General features: G+C 39.6%; 3 protein-coding genes across 4 annotated transcripts; 2 read left to right on the top strand and 1 right to left on the bottom strand.

Moving 5' to 3' along the window:
- Positions 1-607: 607 nt before the first annotated feature.
- Positions 608-4680, top strand: LOC124300678 (uncharacterized). 2 transcript variants are annotated; one of them, XM_046755007.1, is made up of 5 exons: positions 608-763; positions 2393-2530; positions 2962-3295; positions 3557-3750; positions 3864-4680. In XM_046755007.1, exons 2-5 carry the CDS (start codon positions 2413-2415, stop codon positions 4229-4231), a joined length of 1014 nt encoding a protein of 337 aa, XP_046610963.1. In that variant the 5' UTR covers positions 608-763; positions 2393-2412; the 3' UTR covers positions 4232-4680. The 2 variants fall into 2 exon arrangements, with proteins under 2 accessions (XP_046610963.1, XP_046610954.1); XM_046754998.1 differs by lacking the exon at positions 608-763 and adding an exon at positions 1316-1482.
- A 5545-nt stretch (positions 4681-10225) lies between these two features.
- LOC124304740 (uncharacterized) lies at positions 10226-13907 on the top strand. Its single transcript, XM_046763345.1, has 3 exons — positions 10226-10355; positions 11356-11861; positions 12337-13907. The coding sequence occupies exons 2-3, from the start codon at positions 11366-11368 to the stop codon at positions 12702-12704; spliced, it is 864 nt and encodes a 287-aa protein (XP_046619301.1). The 5' UTR covers positions 10226-10355; positions 11356-11365; the 3' UTR covers positions 12705-13907.
- Positions 13908-13989: 82 nt separating this feature from the next.
- Positions 13990-15202, bottom strand: LOC124310246 (uncharacterized). The gene is made up of 3 exons (XM_046774057.1): positions 14872-15202; positions 14191-14667; positions 13990-14105 (listed from the first exon to the last, which is right to left on the bottom strand). The coding sequence occupies exons 1-3, from the start codon at positions 15200-15202 to the stop codon at positions 13990-13992; spliced, it is 924 nt and encodes a 307-aa protein (XP_046630013.1).
- Positions 15203-18113: the final 2911 nt, after the last annotated feature.

Below are 18113 nucleotides of genomic sequence, written 5' to 3'. Positions count from 1 at the left end.
TAAAATAAGTTTTTTAATCACAATTTTTCTCCCACACTGTTTAAACATATGCACGTATAACAATTACATACGTAATATATATAGTTGATACTTGGAAGATCACGACTGCCACCACAAACTCGAAAGTTGAATGCTAACATATACAGATATAGTCTGCCGGGTGCAGCAAGGTCATGAACCTTTCTTTTCCGACCGCACTTACGTGCGAGTGTGAGTCTCACTGAGTCACTGTACTTTCGAATTACCACTTCTAAGGTGATTCAGGGCTTCGTGAAGAACTGAAATTTGTAAATCAACCAAGCAGCTGAGAATCCGGGTGCGAGGATTAATGGTTCGAAACACCTCTGGTTATATCCTCGGTGGTTCATTTAATTGCACTTAGGTTAGGCTGGATGCTGGTAGAAAAAGAAATGCGGAAGAAGTTGCGATTGGGCCACATGATGCATCTTGACGTCGGATACACATCTTCGAAGCCAGTGGGCGTGGAGTTCCGATCCTGCATCCGGTGTGATCACTTTCACTTTCGATTTTGCGCTTTTTGTTTCATAATACCCCACGTGGCTGCCTACCAGGACCTGGAGTCTCATATATATCCTCGGAATACGTGAAGGACAGTCAATTCGCTCTTGTAGGTGTCTTCCGAAGGGTCTCAAGTTCTTGGATCGAATAATGAGTGCGATCTAAGCGTTTTTACGGAAAGTGTCAAAGTTTCAAGTAAATTCCTGGGTGTAACGTATTCATTTGGAGGGTGCTCCGTCGCTTGGTAAGTGGTTTCGCTTGTCAGTGCACGTCATCACAACGTGTTATTTTTCCTTTACACTATTTAATGGAACTAAATACATAACTGCAGATATTTATCATTGTATGTCGTACGGTACGTGCAGAAAGTTGATCTGCATATCTACGTTCTATGACGATTCTTAAACATGGTACAATTGTTTGACTTGTTTGGGCGGTTACTTTAGATGGAAGTATAGGTACGTCAAAATACACGATGGAATCTAAAAATCGGCGTGTGGTATTTAAGGTCTAAATAAACAGATTAATAAAACGGTTGTTGAAGTATCGTTTCACATAGTGTTACAAGTAGCAAGAAATTAGTAAATATTGACATTTCCATTTATCATCCGATCATTACTGGCCGTAATATTCGTTGCCTTACCTAGTATGTCAAAAATTCGTGGGTCTGGGTTGAACTCGAAACGGGTTTAGTTCAACATAATCATGTCATTTCACGATACCAGTAAACTTGATAAAGAAGACCGGCATTAAAATTCTGAGCTGGTGTTGGACCGTTCATATAACGGAACTCTGTAGTCGTACCGGGATCCTCGACAGTCGCTGGTGGACCGTACTGAACTATAATACACAATCCGCCAGACTAATGTTGAGATCCTATTCCACGGATATGAATCACTACGTTTGTGAAAATTCCTCTGGGATGTTGTGCGTATAGTGGTGTTAGTGCCAGAGTCATATTTGGTAAGTCGTCCCTGTACTTACCGTTTAACTTTCCAAGTGTCATACTATTTAAGAAACGTGAATAAACATTTTCCGGAACTTTCGATGGCACATTTGTATTCGGATATTCGGAACTGTATAATTTTTGTTCTTTCTTATTTCGGATATTTTACGATGCTAGTCACATTCAGATATTCCGATAGCTCTTTCGAATCCTGAGGCATAATCAAGTCATGTGCATTCATGTGATGTTTATTGCTATTAATTTCTCCTTTATTTTCTGGCAATATTCTCGCTTTTTAATGAAATCAGTTGAATAGATTGACCGGGATACCAATGGAAGTGGAATTTATACAACAGTTAGTAGACACTTTTTTCACTGGTGAGATATGAACTTTGTACTCTATACGGATGCTTACATAGCATCACAAGAAATATTGTTTTTAGCCGATTGTGCAAACAAATTTGCGCGTGATGCGTTAAGATCTTTTTCAAGACTAGATAACCTTTGAAAATTTTGCATACAGACGAAAGCCTAATCACAATAATAAACATGGAAAATCAATAAGTGTTATGTATTATCCCTGTACAAAGTAGGGCAAGAATAACGTTTGAGAGATTAAAGGTAACCTAAAATACCTGTCTAACAAATCACATTTTTGAACAATATCTCACGTGAAACACTCTTAAATCGGATATTTCCATCTCGGTGGTGAGAACATGACAAGAAACATGTAAAGGTACATACATAAGTTCGTAATAGTAAAATGTGCATTTGATAATATATCGCGTTTAATCGAGTTGAAACTATTTGCGTAAGTCTGTGCCGTATTGAATACCTGCAATGGACGAGAGACAATGTCTAAACTTGAATGGCGGAGATGCAGCGTGGTTCAAACAGTTTTTAATGATAGTGTACGTTCATTTACAGTTGAAACATTACCTTCTGAGATGATGAAGCCACGATTATTACTGTTGGTAAGCTGTGCCGTGGCGGTTTCCTACGGACAGTCGAGTGGGAGGGTCAGCTTTGGAGATTCAGATTCCCAGCCTCGACAGAGTCAGGATGGTAAGTTGACCTCATCGTATGTAGGCTGCTAGGTTTTATCTTACCGACCGAGGATCTAAGGATTCTATCGGTACCTCATCGTACACATTGAATGAAGATTGTTAGCAACAGCCAGCTTAACGTGATCTATTGAAACTGAGTTCAGATATATTGTAATGTAGCAAGTCAGTAAATAAAGAGCAGAGCGTTACTTCGTGCCTGCGACTACTTTTCATCGGCTTTAAAACAATATTTATGATCAGGCTGTCTTGAATTATTTGCAAGTAATGTAACGAATCATTTGGCAATATAGTAGCTCAAACATCCGGCCAGCTAATGCACTTTACGTTATATTTCACAACAAGTAGTAGATTATATAAATTGTAAAATGGTCTAGATGAATTACAATCGTTTGGTTTAATCCCGTTTGATGACAATTTGGATTCCTATAGGACCGCAGTTCCAGCAGTTTCAAACTCAGGGCCCTACAGGTCCTCCCGTATTTCCGCAAGGTCGTCCAAATGGAACGCGACAGGGCAAGGATCTCTTGGACTGGATAGGCCTGGGCGCAGGGCCGAACGTGGATCCATTTCTGGCTAGGACCAACACTGCTTGTCTGAATGGTGATCTCGCCGAATGTTTCAAGTCCAGAGCGCTGAATTCTTTGTCAGAGTTCTTTGACCAGCAAGAATATAACCTGAACGGCAACGTCAGGGTCGTTAGGATGTCGAGGGACGTTGTACGCGAGGTTAGCCGTCAACCTTACGAGTTCTCCAGTGCTCCCAGGTATAATAAATCCTTTATCAGCTAGGGATGGTATAGTTCACATAGAATTGGATGTACTTGAGTAATCAGCAAGTCGGAATGTAGCATGCGAACTGCAATTAAGTTTCATCTCAGCATTGCTAACTTTAGCAATTGCTCTTTGGTAGTCTTTGGTAGTTTAAGCTTGACAAGAATTTCAAGCTAGAGCAATGTATCGGTCCCGTAATTCACGTGAACTTATGCGTGCCGTCTTTATCAAACCTATCTTCCTGCGTTTTACAGGAGCGAAGAGAGTGAGTGGGATCAACTGGTGAAATTTGCTGCCAGAAAGGCCGAGAAGTTCGTGAAGACCGTTGCGTTCGAGGTTGAAATACCAAGTGAAGCTGTTGGAGAGAACGAGGTATATGCACCCAGGTTCTTGGACGAGATTGCTGATGAGATTGACACAATTGAAAACAAGAAGGACACTCATTTCTGTAAGTACTCTATGGATGCCAAACCCCACTTCTGGTAGCTACTTAAATCATTTTACGACAGGATGTTTGACTGATAACGGAACATAAAAAATTGGTATTCTAATTTCTTCCAGCTCGAATCCGGCTAAAGAAGTTGTTGATTCCCATGCTGATCATCTTAAAGTTGTTCAAATTAAAGTTACTGCTCTTCTTACCTTTGATTCTGGGCTTGGCCTCGTTCAAGAAGTTCTTGGGCTTCATAGCGATTGTTATACCAGGCCTAATAGGATTTTTCAAGCTCTGCAAACCTCAGGTGCAAAACTATCACCCTCCAGTGTACAGCCAAAGTGGCGTGGGATTTCCGTATTACAAAGAGAATGCCAATAACTACAATCACAATGATTATCATGAAAATGATTACCATGGCCATCAGGGAGGACCGCCAGTATCATTCGGTCAAGATCTCGCTTATCAAGGTTATAACGGAGAGTATGGTAAATAGACCGTGTCCCGAGGTCAACTCGAAGAATATTCATGAGAAAGTTATATTCAGTGCCAAGGACCCGAGTTGTAGTACGTGATTAGGCAAACTTTAAAGATTATTGTGCAAACGTAAGTGTTATTGCCTCGACTTGGTACTGTGACTCAGTTTACGTAAGAAAAATGTAGAAACGTTGACCGGTAAAGCCATACCTCACTCGACCAAGTCATTGGCTTCTCATGTTTTTTGTTAGCATTCATCTTCATTTTCAATTTAATTTATATTTTACTCCGTTTAATATTAATTTACAAGTAATGTCAAGACTGCCGATGCCTACACAAGTACATAAGTAGGTATTAATAAGCCTTAATTTCTGAAATTGATTAGGATAATCCACGGGATGTTAGTCATCTCTCTGTATTTATGTGTATATTAATTATCAATAAATATCTGTATATAATATTTCTTACGCAAATAGGGAAAAAGTTCTTCTTATCGTTGCTGCACTTACAATTAACAGGTCCTCCTTCTACCGTTAAATTTATTTTTTCGTTTCAGTCTCAGTCTGACTCGTTTCGTTACGTTATTTTCTAATTGTTCATAAACTTAAGGAGTTTGGAAAATATTATCGACGATGGTTGACTCGAGCTCGTAAGTTAATTGACCATTGCTTGGTCTTAGTTATTTGGATGCCCAATTTTTATGGACGTATAAAATACACGTAGTTCTCATCAGTACCTCAGTAAAAATTGCGCCTTCTCACTAATCACTGCCATAAAATCATCGCATTCGAAACGTGATGTATCCTCTGTAAGCTCATCTGGGCCGTCTTTATAGCTCATACCTAATTTTGATCAAGAGTGTTCACCCTATCATTTATTGGAACGCTAAATTAAAAACCTGTGAATCACATATTTATATGTACCCAAAATGACATTTAGACCTGACAAGTACATAGATGTTTAGAAACTGTGTTTTTTTCATGCAATTCGATCAATGATGATTCATTCAATTGCTCAGATCCAGTTGGAAGGTAACCGAGTGTTCCGATATCAAATCACGTTGAAAATCGTTGTGTTTTGACGTTCAAGTTTTTGTAACCGATTTGAGTCCAGAGACTTTGCAATACCATTTCGCTGTCAAATATTCATTTTAGAGGAATTGTCGAATAAAGTAGTAACAATAATTGAGAGGATGCGGACTCTTAGGAAAGACAATCCGATTATAGGTATAAATCAGCGAAGTACGATTCAATCGTATTATGCGATAAATGATAATTTCCAACACTAGCTGACGATTTCCATTAGGAGAAAGAAGAAGAGAAAAAAGTATGCGTAATGAATCTAACCGGTCAGCGGGATGCTGTGTACGATTTCTTACCGGAGTCCCGAGAAATGAACCAAACAAACCTGTTGACCAGGTGCCCTCGTTTGTGAAAACAGGAAACGTCACGATGTTGTTTCATTTGATTCCGATTAAAGAGATTCCATTACCGCCTATGTAGCGCTTTCGCAGAGAGAAATTCGTTATATTTCGCTCTCCTAATAACGAATCAGTATTTCGCGTAATTCTTCAGTAATTGTTATGTAAAAGTAAGAAAAATTGGCGTTTCTCACTGTGCGCCTGTACTGCCAGCATCTTTGTACCACCTACCGTAACTACCTACCAATGAGAATTTAGGCAGGCCACAACTGCGCATAGCTCCTTCGGCTGAAATGCTCATTTCATATTATAATGTAACGGTGCCAAGCTATACAACAATCAGACGAGCATGAAATCGTGGCACATTCCTTGCGGTGGGCTCGTATCGACCTTGTGCGATGATCGAGGTCACACACATAGAACACGATGCATTGATCGCCCACGATATCTCGTGCGTGCATAGATATATACAGTTTGCCAGCAGATCAAACGGTAGAAAATTACTCTAGCTAGAAACGCAATGGAAAGTAGGTACCTGGAGAAGCAGCGCCTTTACGTACACCTGGAGACACGAAACTGTCGTGCTTTATTTTATATGTGGCTACGAGTTGACCTGTTGATAGTGGATGTCGCGTTGGGGCTGCTATGTAATTCACAACTTCTGTAATTGTCGCAATTCATATTCCAGAGGAAAGTCGTCTCAATCTGTAGCACGCATTCGTCGTTATGGTTGAACCTATCCACACGTGAAACGATCTTTACCAATATGGTGCCTAATTGCTTGGCGCGAAAACGCGACCGTGACCGTCATGATCAATTTCATGAATGGTCCGGATCAAGTGCCACTCCACCAGTCACTACTATATCTCATGCTCTGTCTCGATTTCGCATACTTACTCCCAGATGGTAACTATAATTTAAGGCTTCGAAACCTGTTAAAGCAGTATAGCCTTGACCGAATGCCCCCTTCCTGCATTGTCGCATATCGTGCCTTTACCAGACTAGGAAGTGGCGGGCCCTCCCCTCTTCCTCTTATGAGACGTATCCGCGGAATGCAGTACCCATGTACAAATTATACGATTTGACATTTATCGTTCTGTTACGAATTCATCAAACCTGAAAATCTGTCTTTTATTTCAATGCAGTGAGCACCGACGATACTCAGAGTTCCCGTAGAGTCACGGAAGGTATCGAGAACTATGTTGATAAGAATCACAGTAAAACAATGTCAGTGTCTATCGCATTCTGGAGTGGAAAATCATGTGTTTTGTGATCAGTAATTCATACAGAATATTTGGATCGGGATTTTAATTTTTTTTTTATTTACTTGGCGAACATCTTTTATGCTAATCAACGCCATAAACAATTTGTTTGAGCAACTACAATGCCACATTATATTGCCCGATTCACTGCTCTATTAAATAGTATGACGATTTCTGATCTGTTTGATCATTCCGTGATCCAATGTGTCAATCCTCATATCATATCAAGTTGAATGATATTTCTTCAGATGAAACCAATAATTCACACGAAGTAAGTTCGTTTTGTGGAGTAAATACTTTTTCCCTCATTCGGGCAGTTATCAAGACTACTTATTGAGTTAAGAAAAGCACAAGAGATCATCCCATGTCCCGAAACCTTCGCATCCAAGCGAATCTCACGAGTTGTGGTTGACTCTGTTATTTGTTATTTTGAAAGCAAGTCGTAATTAAGAAATATCTCACCGAAATTTGTTAATATAACTCCTTTAACTAGGGCAGAAGACCTAAATGGTTTCCAACTATCAGATCAACATTGTCTTAGCTTTGTTCGTTGCTATGAACTCTTAGTATTAATGCGACAATGAGGATCATACCAATGCGTTCACTATAGTGATTCCGCATAGATTTCCATTCGTAAGTGAATTAGTGAATTCTAGGCCTGACATGTAGTGGAAATCTAATTTCTTTGCAAGATAGAAAGAAATATTGTATTTTACGTTCATGTGCTCAATGTAAAATTTTTGTATATTGTATATGAACTTAACAAAAAACAAAACAATGAAGTTAGAACGTCGTCTTGAAACGATGTCGAATTCGAGGTAGTTTGTGAATCCGTTCACAGAATGTGTGGATCAAAAGAGCTGAATCGCAACGGGACTCGCGATCGCCACTGTTGACTTTCGCCAATTAACAAATAGCAGCCGAAAGTGTTTCCAGATTCGCTAAGCCCCAGATAAATGATTCAGCATTCGTTAGCCCCGGGATGTTATGATTAGCAGCGTTGCAAGTTGAGTAACGATGATTTTTTATGCAATGTGGTATCCAATTAATTTTAAAAACAAACCAGATGATATCTCGTATTGCAGTAGTGTTCAATGATTTTGCGAATTTGCAATACAATAAACATAATTTTAGCTTTCCGATGAAGCGTGGAAGATATCGATGTAAGTTCCATACGTGACTTATGGTTGATGTATACACAACTCATGTTGCTCATACCTGCTTGTGAGATACTTATTATTGAATTGTTTACCTAGGCTATGATGTTTTGAAGCGGCATATTTAACTTGGATAGAAGAGTGCACAGAAAAAATTTCGTTCCACGTACGGGATTCGTATGAGGTTTGCTTTGAACTGAAAAATTTATGTGGATCGATGAATTGACGGACAAATACATCCCATATCTTGTTCACCGAGACTTCAGTTTACAGGGTTTCATTTTTCGTAATGTATTCAAGTTTACATAAATATATGCGACTGATTTCTTCTGCCGATTTTGTGGAGAAAAAAATCTTTGAGAAAATGGTTGATTAAACGCCCGAGTAGAACTAGCGAAGTAACACGAATGTGGGATGGTTCTTCGTACCGCTGTATATTTACGGAGTTTTTGTATTCGGCACTGCATACTCACGTATTATCGATACATCGATTCCAACATCACATCGGAATTCGGAATAAGTTGGGAGCCTGCTTGAGGTGAAAATAACGGCAATTGGAAATGTCTTTTGCTGTTTGATAGACGCTTCAACGTAGAACCAACAAAATTGCTGAAGGTGTGTCCGGCGAGAGATCGTGCACCATAGTTAACAAATTATAGGCCACATGCGTTAGTAGGACATTAAGTGCAATATACTGAAGGTCAAGCGCGACGCGATGAACTGTCTCGGTGACTTCAACGTTTCGGGTCGAGTGGCAAGAAGCTATGCCATCTTTGGAAAACTTTCACGACGGCTTCAATTAATCAACTACATTATAAAGCTTGCCTTAAAATTTCGTCTCTCCATAATTAGAAATGTAGAAGTTATACCAAAAGAAAAATGTGACGCGAATTACGATACTGAAATTTTTCTCGTATCTTGTTTATCGTATTGATGTTTCGACAAGACTGACTTAATCCATCCATATTATAACTAGGTGAATCTGTTCCTCTATCATGAGAATTGGGCTTATATATCATACAACCTCATGGTTACACAACGAGATGATGCCTGTATCATAGGATACGCTTCAACGCGGAATTTTAGTATTATGAATTTTCCGGCAAACTTTGATTAGATTCCTGACCACAAAATTAATCACAACAAAGGCTTAGTGAAATAGTTATGTACAATCAATTTTTCACGAATAAAGGAAAATTCTTAAGAATTTTTATAAAAGCTCAGAAATCGCTTGACTTTAATTTCTATTTTCGATTCCAAGTATCACTTTTTGCAGACTTTGCATGTGATTGGATTAGGGCAATGGCTCGCAAGATTTACAAATTTTTGTCATATGGGGTAAAATTCCCAACAAAAGTAATCAGAACCGTGAGAATCTTGACAGCGAATTAAATTCACGGAAAAATGTAGATGGTTTAAAATGAGACTGAGGCTCACAACGAAACCTCTTTCCAAATTCTCGGCAATTTTCTACCGGGGCTAAAACGGAAAAAGAGTATGATCAATTGAGTTGCATGGTATATTTTCATTGAGTTCAATCTACGAGAATGCAGTACAAAGTTATACAACGTAACATGCTTAAAGTTTATCACAAGAAATAAAAATTGCGACACGCACCGATAACATGATGACCGTTTGAAATGTCAAAGTCTTTGGTATTCCAAAATTGGAAAGAATGACAGAAAAAAAAAAAAATACATGAATTATGAACCTGTGAAACTAGTGCGGGCTTCTGGAATTCTAGAGTCAGAACCTGACCTTCGGCAACAAAGATGCGTCGAGCAAAATTCCCAGCATGTGCCCTCGACGGGAAGCACCTACTGGGCGAGGGCAACGTTATACGTCCCAAGATATACGGGAGTAGAGAATAGTGCGATGTTGGTGCGTTGATAGGCTTGCGTGCTCCACATCTGTGACACGGTTTTCCCGCTAGGCCGGGCTCGAGTCAGGGTCCATAATGTTTGTCCACTACAACGTATATCATAATAGCGCGGGAACCAGTTTGTGCACGAGAACCACTTTGGTTTCCTTCCCTTACCTTAAGATGAGCCCAATCCCATCTTCTCCGCTTCTGGAACCCAGCATCAAGCTGGAGGAGGGAAACTCCTCATGTGGTGGTATCTATCAAACACGATCTACCTATATAAAGTCGCCTCGCCTATACGCGGCTCAGAGCTCTTGCACATACCACGCACTTCGGCTCGCAGGGGCTGATTTCAAAATTAAAAAAGTGTCATCACTGCAAGCGTCGTCATTAATCGAGAAGGTCCAGCGTTTCATAAGACGTGTCGTGCAGTCATAGAGGTTAGTACCACTTTGAGTGACACCTTCATTATCAATTCATTTGTGCGGACCATTTTTCTGACGAAGTGAAGTCAAAATGAACATGTTGTTCAAGTGCCAACTTCCATTGGCAAGTGACAAGCGGTGAATATCGTTGCGCGATTCTTATGGTTAATAGGGTATACTAATCAATTTCGACGTAACGTATATGTCTTCAAATATCAAAAGTTCACTCACCTCAAATGTGAAAAAGGGCTGAACAGACCCATTCTATATGCTGTTCAGAACAAAAACATTTCAACACATTTTCATCTGACGCAGAAATGAAGAACTTCCACGAATTTACTATTGTGATTTCGTAGAACCCGCGCGATTTCTTTATTTCTGCGTGAAATGATAATACGTTTGAATGTTTTTGTTAGGAATTATGTATAGCACGGGACTGCTAAGCCCACTTTCATGTTTGAGATACGTGGACTTCAATATTTGAAGATATATACGTTAACGTTGAAATCGGCCAGGGAAGCCTCTTAAGCATTCATATTCCACTGCCAAGTTCATGTGATAATCGGTAATTGTCACTGAGTAAACTCGTAAACTTAATGAAATTTAAACGATCCCTGCCATTTCGTTATTCTATCATTCAAAGCGAACAGTAATTTGAATCTTGTACGCTACGGCTTGTTTGTTTACAGGTATACAATAAGGTGCAATAGATAATGTTAACGGATTGTGGATTAAGTAGCTTCGGAAGGTGTCATTTCATTAAACTGCGCTACTCAAAAACGTGAAGACCTGTTATCCTATATTGAAAATATATTACACACTCAAGATTTTTCCCTCTAACTGCATCAATAGGTTTCAGTCGTTATCAGCAATATGTATTAATATATTTGCGTTAACTCAGTTAATTCCGATTGTTAGGATTGTCACGCATGGTCAATGGAGTGTGAAAATAGAGGTTAGCACTCACCGAATATGCAACTGAAAAATAAATTATAACCGCAACTCGTTTTTGCAGTAGAGCAAAAATGAAGGCAGCTTTAATGTTTCTGGCTATGGTGGCCATGGCATTGGCCAATCCGGTGGAAAAGGTAGAGAAGGTCGAGATTCACCAGCAGCAGTCGGTGACCATGACCGACAGGGCTAAGTATGAAGAAGAGCTTCTCCGTAAGTTGAACGCCAAGTGCTCTCAGAACGAAGTGAGCAGCTGCGTGATGCTGAAGTTGGTTACCTACATGAACAAGCTATTGAAAAAGGCCTCTATCGAATTGACTGACGATATTGAAATTCGAAAGACGAGCCAGGTAACGGAGGAGGCTATGTTTACCGCTGCCAGAAGCAACGATGAAGATTCGGAAGTCTTGGATCTCATAACAAATAAAATTTACTCGTTTGTCAAGTCGAGGAGTATCAAATGGCGAATACTTCCAGAAGATGACGTGGTTGTCTCCGCTTCCGAGGATGAAACAGGTTCATTGAATCTTGGATTATCCATCGAACACTCCGACAAAGCTGTCCAGGATGGTAAGTTACATTTGCTGTGATTACTTCAAAATCTCTGAACCGGAACATTAGATTCTTGCACCATTTTGAAATAAAATTCCACGTCTTTGGAATGCTTGACGGCCTATTACCGTTGTATCTACTTTGCTATAATTCTCATGTATATGAATTGAATATAATCGACTTGTATGTACTGGGCAGCTTGGTCGTTTATAGCGTGAAATAAATCATTCCAAATTTGTGCTTACTCTTTAACTGTAAGCTCGTTGATCGAATACAAAATCTTGTTTACCCGTATTTGTCTCTTGGTAATAAGTCATTCCAAATTTGTACTTGCTCTTTAACTGTAAGCTCGTTGACCGAATACAAAATCTTATTTACCCGTACTTTTTTTTTGATGAATGGATGCCACATTATCTACAAGAAAAATATGCTTTACGCAAAACGACGTCTCTGCTGTTCATATGAATTAATTATATCTCTTTTTGGTCACAAGGTCGTGGGAAAAAAAACAACATGGGGCCTCTACTCGCTGCCGCAGCCCTCAAGATCGGTTTGATTGGTGGTCTGGCTTTTAAGGGTCTCGCCCTGCTCGTCGGCAAGGCCTTACTTCTGTCAAAGATCGCCCTGCTTCTTGCCAGTATAATCGGGTTGAAGAAACTCTTCTCCCAGCAGAAGCACGTTACCTATGAGGTAGTCGCACATCCGCACCACTCCTCGAGCCACTCTTACAGTTCTGACCATGGCCATGGGGATAGCTATTCTAGCGGATGGGGCAGGAACCTGGACGTCTCCCCTGTGGCCATTTCTTCGGAAGGAGTGAGCGGCGCTCAAGACTTGGCTTACAGCGCCCACAAAAATTAAGAAAATCGTTTATAACCTCCACTTACCGTAGAAGTGTTACAATGGGTCTGCGGCAAATTTTAAGAGCTCATACCAACAAGAATTTTCACAAGCTAATGCCTGGATGAGTCCTTGCATAATATTAACTGCAAAAATTGAAATCCCATACTGATAGAGATTTTGACTAGACTATTCTTGATTGATAATTGGCCACGTTTACTTATAAGAATTATGAACTGGGATCGCTTCAAATGGTTTCAAACCACTACGACTCGCATCATTGACGATTTATTTGTGCCATTCTTACGATTGTTTTAACCATACCTTCATTTTCCAATAGTTGATGCATCATCTTGATGTACCTAATTTCACCCCAGCTAAATGAAACTCGTAATGTTTAAATCACACAACGTTTCTAAGAATCCGGCTCTTCTACTCTTTTCATGTTTCATCCATCCATATAGCAAGGGTTTTCATTCGCTATTTTAGTTGCATCCAACGCAACTTCCTGAGCTAGTATAACGTGTTTGAGATTCTTGATTCTGTGGTAAAATCAGTTCATAATTGTCTTATGTTATAGTTTTATTTATATTATTTATTGATTTTATTATATTTATTGACTAGATTCACGTTATCAGTACGTGAGATTTGATATGACTATCGAAAGACAAAATTAACGGAATTATTTGACCCTGACAGACTGATAGACAAGGCACCTTGGTCATTCAAGATTACCACCCACACACGACAAACAATATGACAAGCTAGAAACTACCAGGTGAAATTGAGAAGTACAGGTTGAGAACCTAAAACAAGCAACGCGTTTACCGCAGACTACACATGGCGACGGCTATCTATTACTTCGTTGCCGGTGAATATTAGACTTCTGGTGAATACTGTGATAACTATTTAAACTTGATACTGTGACGTCGACCGAAAGGGATATAGCTACATGCTGTTAAATTGGGTAAGCACGGGTACCAATTGAACCAGACAAAACTGACGGACTTACGATAGGACGAACGGGACATTAAACATATTTATGTAGGATCTCTGTACAATAGGATGCAGCACAACGAAAAATTGTTGAGTTCTAACCATACCAGCGCAAGACCCACATTCATGCTGTTATTATCTAATTTATTTTCATTCTACATGTCATATAAATGAATCCTAACTATGTAAGATTATTGTTATATTATGAATAAATATTTTTTTTTCAAGTGTCCTGTATCTCCTTTTTACCCCGCGGTGAGTACTGATCGATGAAGATGAACAAGTTGGCGAAACGGTTGAAAATTTATAGCTATGATTGCAAATTCTTCCCTCCTGCGATTTTTTTATAACTGAGGACTAGCGGTTCGTAATGAGGACTGCCAATCACAAGGCTAAATGGTTTTCGTTTTCCGATGTCACTCCAGCCTGAAAGACAAAACATTTTCGGGGTAATAAAATAATTACATATTACAGGCAGGGCGCTAGTTCAATTCTTCAAATCAGTCTCTACTTCTCCTTTTCTGATGACTTTCGAGCTTGTACTCTTTTAGACCATCGTCAAACAGTCCATTGGGGTCTTGGCCCTGGAGCGTGTCGGGTTCATGTGCTAAAAATTCGTACTTTGGGACGTCCTGGCTTTCCTGAAAAATCTGCGTTTCATCGTTTAGCAGATTGTAGATGCCAACTAATTTTTGATCAGGCATTCCTGGATGGCCTTTGAAAACTTCTGGCTCATAATGATGATCGAAGTATTGGTGGTGATCTGGGATAACAGCGTGATGATCGTAAACCGTCTCATATGCTACTTTTTCATGACCGCCAAAGAGCTTCTTCAAACCCAAGATAACCGCTATTAGTATTGCGGTTTTTGACACAATAAACGCTTTAAGCGTCAGTAATCCAACGAATGATACCACCCCAATAATAAACATTGTCGTTTTCAATCCAATCAATAGTAGAGGTAACATTTGACCATCTTCCTTCTCGCCTTATAAAAGAAATCAATTATCGAGATTGCAGATTACCGTATCGAGTACTACACAAAATTTGTTAAGAACGTAGCGTTTACTTTAGATGTGAAAGCAATGACCGCGAAGAACAAATAATAATTTGAAGTAATGCAAAATTGGTGATGAGAATCGCGTTTTCATATGAAGCAAAGATCGTATGATTATTTCTACGTAGTACTCACCTCTGGAGCCTTGTGGGTCGAGTTTTAAGTCGACGTTAAATACACCAGCATCTCGGAACAGCTTGAGGCTTACGAGACCAAGGTCTAGGTTTAGCGATTTTGTGTTCACAACGTCTTCAAATATATCTAAAAAGCTTGCATCTCCTTGCGTTCGTTTTTCCGTGTGGCTACGAATCGTACCTATACTTACAAAGTCATTGAACCGTAACACTCTAGACTTTTTAATGTTCTCAAGTAGCTTAACAGACAATCTTTCGACACTGTTAAGGTCGAAGATATTACTGAGAGTATCGTGTGATCGCGTAGGAGTGCAGTAGGTGACTCTGGCCATGCTAACAATAAGTATCGATATGAAAACAGTGACGTACCGCAAGATGAACATGACTATTGAGTCCTTATTTATCCTAAAAATAAAAACGAAAACGGCTCTTCGTTTGTGTTTCAAAATTTGATATCGCAGTTTACATGAGACATTTTGTCTGGTGTCGCTGACTCGCGGAAACTGAGTCACCAGTAGCTTTAGAGATCAGTTTATATATGAAGTTTCATGCTTAACCAGCCATCCGCGTAGTGTCTAAGTGTACTTTTAACACGCTATCTCGTTAGCAGCGGACCTTATTGTAAATGTTATTACGCACGTACATGATTAAAATCTTATTATGAATGCAGTTTGACGCCGTTATTATTGCACAAAATAGATCGAGGTCAGTAAGATGTTTCTTCTTAAGAAAAATCTTCAACTACCTCACCATTTCCCACTTCAATCAATTTCCGGATTTTTCATTTCACGCCAAACGTAGCTCCTGTAATGTACAATAGTAGTTTTTTTTACTGAATTGGTTGCGAAAAACTAATCACAGTAAATTCCAAAAAAGAAGAGCTTCAGCTTCGCTATCCAATAAGGGTGATATCGAATAAAAATTTTGTTTTCACGTGGCCCGTTTCTGCGGGAAAAACAGTTGTATGTTAAGAGCGTGTAATGGTCGACCATTTATTTCATTAGAGTAACTAGAACAGTTTTCCTACAATACTCGTTCCGTTCCATAGTATCGCCAAAATATGTTTCAGTAATTGACTGGGCAGAGTTTTGAGGATGTTACAACCGGTCATTAATTCTATTTGTCACAGTAAGTTACCAGCGACCACAATTACGCGTATCAGATTTATAGGCATCGCCTTATATAAAAATCTTTTTTGTCTAATATCTTTAGTTGCTTCTGGTTCGTATCCCTGATGAGTACGATTCACAGAACCAAGATGTAAAAGTTTTTCAATCTCATAATGTTACGATTCGCTTTGATTTACCTTCTCATTCTTGCGTGGGCGGCATGTGGCGAGTGTAAGGAATTGCACCACGAGAGCTTTCAATTCAACTCAGATGAAAACGCTTCAGGTAAACGTAAGTTCATTGGTAATTTCTGCCTCCACGGCCGGCATGTCTCTGAAAAATTGTTGACATTATAATGCACATTGCAGGAACGTTGATGATCAGCAAACTCGTCCTGCTGCCTCTCTTAGCGGGCATAGGTGTCAAGTTCCTGATCCTGCTGCCGATCATTTTATCAAAAATTGCTATATTGGGAATACTCAGTTTCGTTTCTTCGAATCTCAGTCTTTTTGTCTCGGCTATATTTGGACTCAGAAGTTACTTCTTTGAAAAGAAATCAGATGACGAAGATTACGACGATTATTATCGACAAAAAAATCAACACGACCTTTACGCTAGTCATAAGGATATACGCGACGGTCATTATAATTATGATCATGAGGACAATTACGATTCACACGACAAACATAAGCATCGTTACAGAGACTACGAATCTTTCCATTCCGAATACAATCCACATTATTCGGGACACAGTGACCGATACGATCATAAATCGAAAAAGTGGCGGTTTAGACCATTCAGCCTACTTGGACGAATCAAAGATGCGATAAAAGACCATTTCCACAAATCTGGGTCAGATCGTAAGGAAAAATACCGTCTTTACAATTATGATGACTTCAACCATGTTCACAAGTATCATTCGCATGACTACAGTGGAAATTATCCAGGGTCCGGATACAAAATGCGGGAAGCAAAGTACCCGAATCCTGTTTATTCAATTCACCATCCGGAACATCGACCATCCGTGGAAAATGCATACTTTGAAAGCTACCGAGTGCCAGAGGATGGGTTGCAAAAAGGTGAAATCAAAAGCAGTCGTGTAGTACAGAGTGAGAGTATTCGGAAGAATCCTCTGAGCATCACAGAAGGCTCGGTAAAAGACCCGCCAAAAATTTCGACGGTGATCGGTGACGTTGGAAAATTGATGCACGATAGTTCGAGTCTGACCGAGACCACAACCGAATACCAGGTCTACGAAAATGACCCTATACTCGAGGAACCTTTCATCGTATTGGGCGTTCATCCTCAAACCAGGGCTTCCGATTCACCAGTCGCTTTCTATGCCACGGACTAAAAGATTACCGATTTCACACTGTACCGCGAGCGAATACAACCGAGTGAAAACGTGTGAGCTGTGGACTGCTACTGCAGACCTATCATTGTAGCCTTATGTGCCATCGTCTCGATACCTTTCTAATGCACAAATATTGATGATTCATATTTTATGCCACTTGGTGTCAGTTGATTACCGTTAAAATTGTATAGCTTTGAAATAAATGTTACTCATTGTTTCCAAGCGAGACTTCCTATCGTTTTTATAATCACATGCAAATTTAATATAAAGTTATTGCCTCATTTTTCATGATGTTTATTTGAAGATGCTAACTCTTTTTCCTGTAACGATCAAACTTTCGCGTTTACGAATATCTAATCTTTTTCAGGTTGTGACGTACTTTATAATAAACCTACGAAATAAGAAATCTGTCAGTTCCTAATGATTATACGCGAGTAGATTTACTTGGCGAAACGCATGAGTTGACCTAGTAGGCTCGAAGCTTGAAACAAAGTGAGAAGCCAAAATCTGGTACGTTCAGCTTTGATCTCATTTACACTGGGAGGATTCCGTGAGCGTTAACGATAGCAACGACGCCTCGCTTGCAGTTATGCAACTAAAGTTACACCTGGTGTACTTATTGCAGATGTCTTGCAGGTGTCACTTCGGTTGCCTATCTGCCGGCGAGGCGTCGTTCGCATCGTTAACCTTCAAGGAATCCTCCCGACATATACTGTTACATTAGGCGTACAATTTTCTCCTCCTCAGCAGTGAAGTGGATAATAGTCCCTGGAGACATAC

Source organism: Neodiprion virginianus, chromosome 1, assembly GCF_021901495.1.
Source record: "Neodiprion virginianus isolate iyNeoVirg1 chromosome 1, iyNeoVirg1.1, whole genome shotgun sequence".
Lineage (NCBI taxonomy): Eukaryota > Metazoa > Arthropoda > Insecta > Hymenoptera > Diprionidae > Neodiprion > Neodiprion virginianus.
The sequence above is the reverse complement of the archived record's forward strand: the minus strand, read 5'-3'. Positions and strand labels throughout refer to the sequence as shown.

Coding starts and splice junctions, on each gene's coding strand:
- LOC124304740 (XM_046763345.1), top strand. CDS start 11,366: ATGAAGGCAGCTTTAATGTTTCTGGCTATGGTGGCCATGGCATTGGCC. Junction 11,862..12,336: donor CGACAAAGCTGTCCAGGATG/GTAAGTTACATT, acceptor TTTGGTCACAAG/GTCGTGGGAAAAAAAACAAC.
- LOC124300678 (XM_046755007.1), top strand. CDS start 2,413: ATGATGAAGCCACGATTATTACTGTTGGTAAGCTGTGCCGTGGCGGTT. Junction 3,296..3,556: donor GAGTTCTCCAGTGCTCCCAG/GTATAATAAATC, acceptor TGCGTTTTACAG/GAGCGAAGAGAGTGAGTGGG. Junction 3,751..3,863: donor CAAGAAGGACACTCATTTCT/GTAAGTACTCTA, acceptor AATTTCTTCCAG/CTCGAATCCGGCTAAAGAAG.
- LOC124310246 (XM_046774057.1), bottom strand. CDS start 15,202: ATGGCCAGAGTCACCTACTGCACTCCTACGCGATCACACGATACTCTC. Junction 14,668..14,871: donor CGACCCACAAGGCTCCAGAG/GTGAGTACTACG, acceptor TTCTTTTATAAG/GCGAGAAGGAAGATGGTCAA. Junction 14,106..14,190: donor AAGTCATCAGAAAAGGAGAA/GTAGAGACTGAT, acceptor TTTGTCTTTCAG/GCTGGAGTGACATCGGAAAA.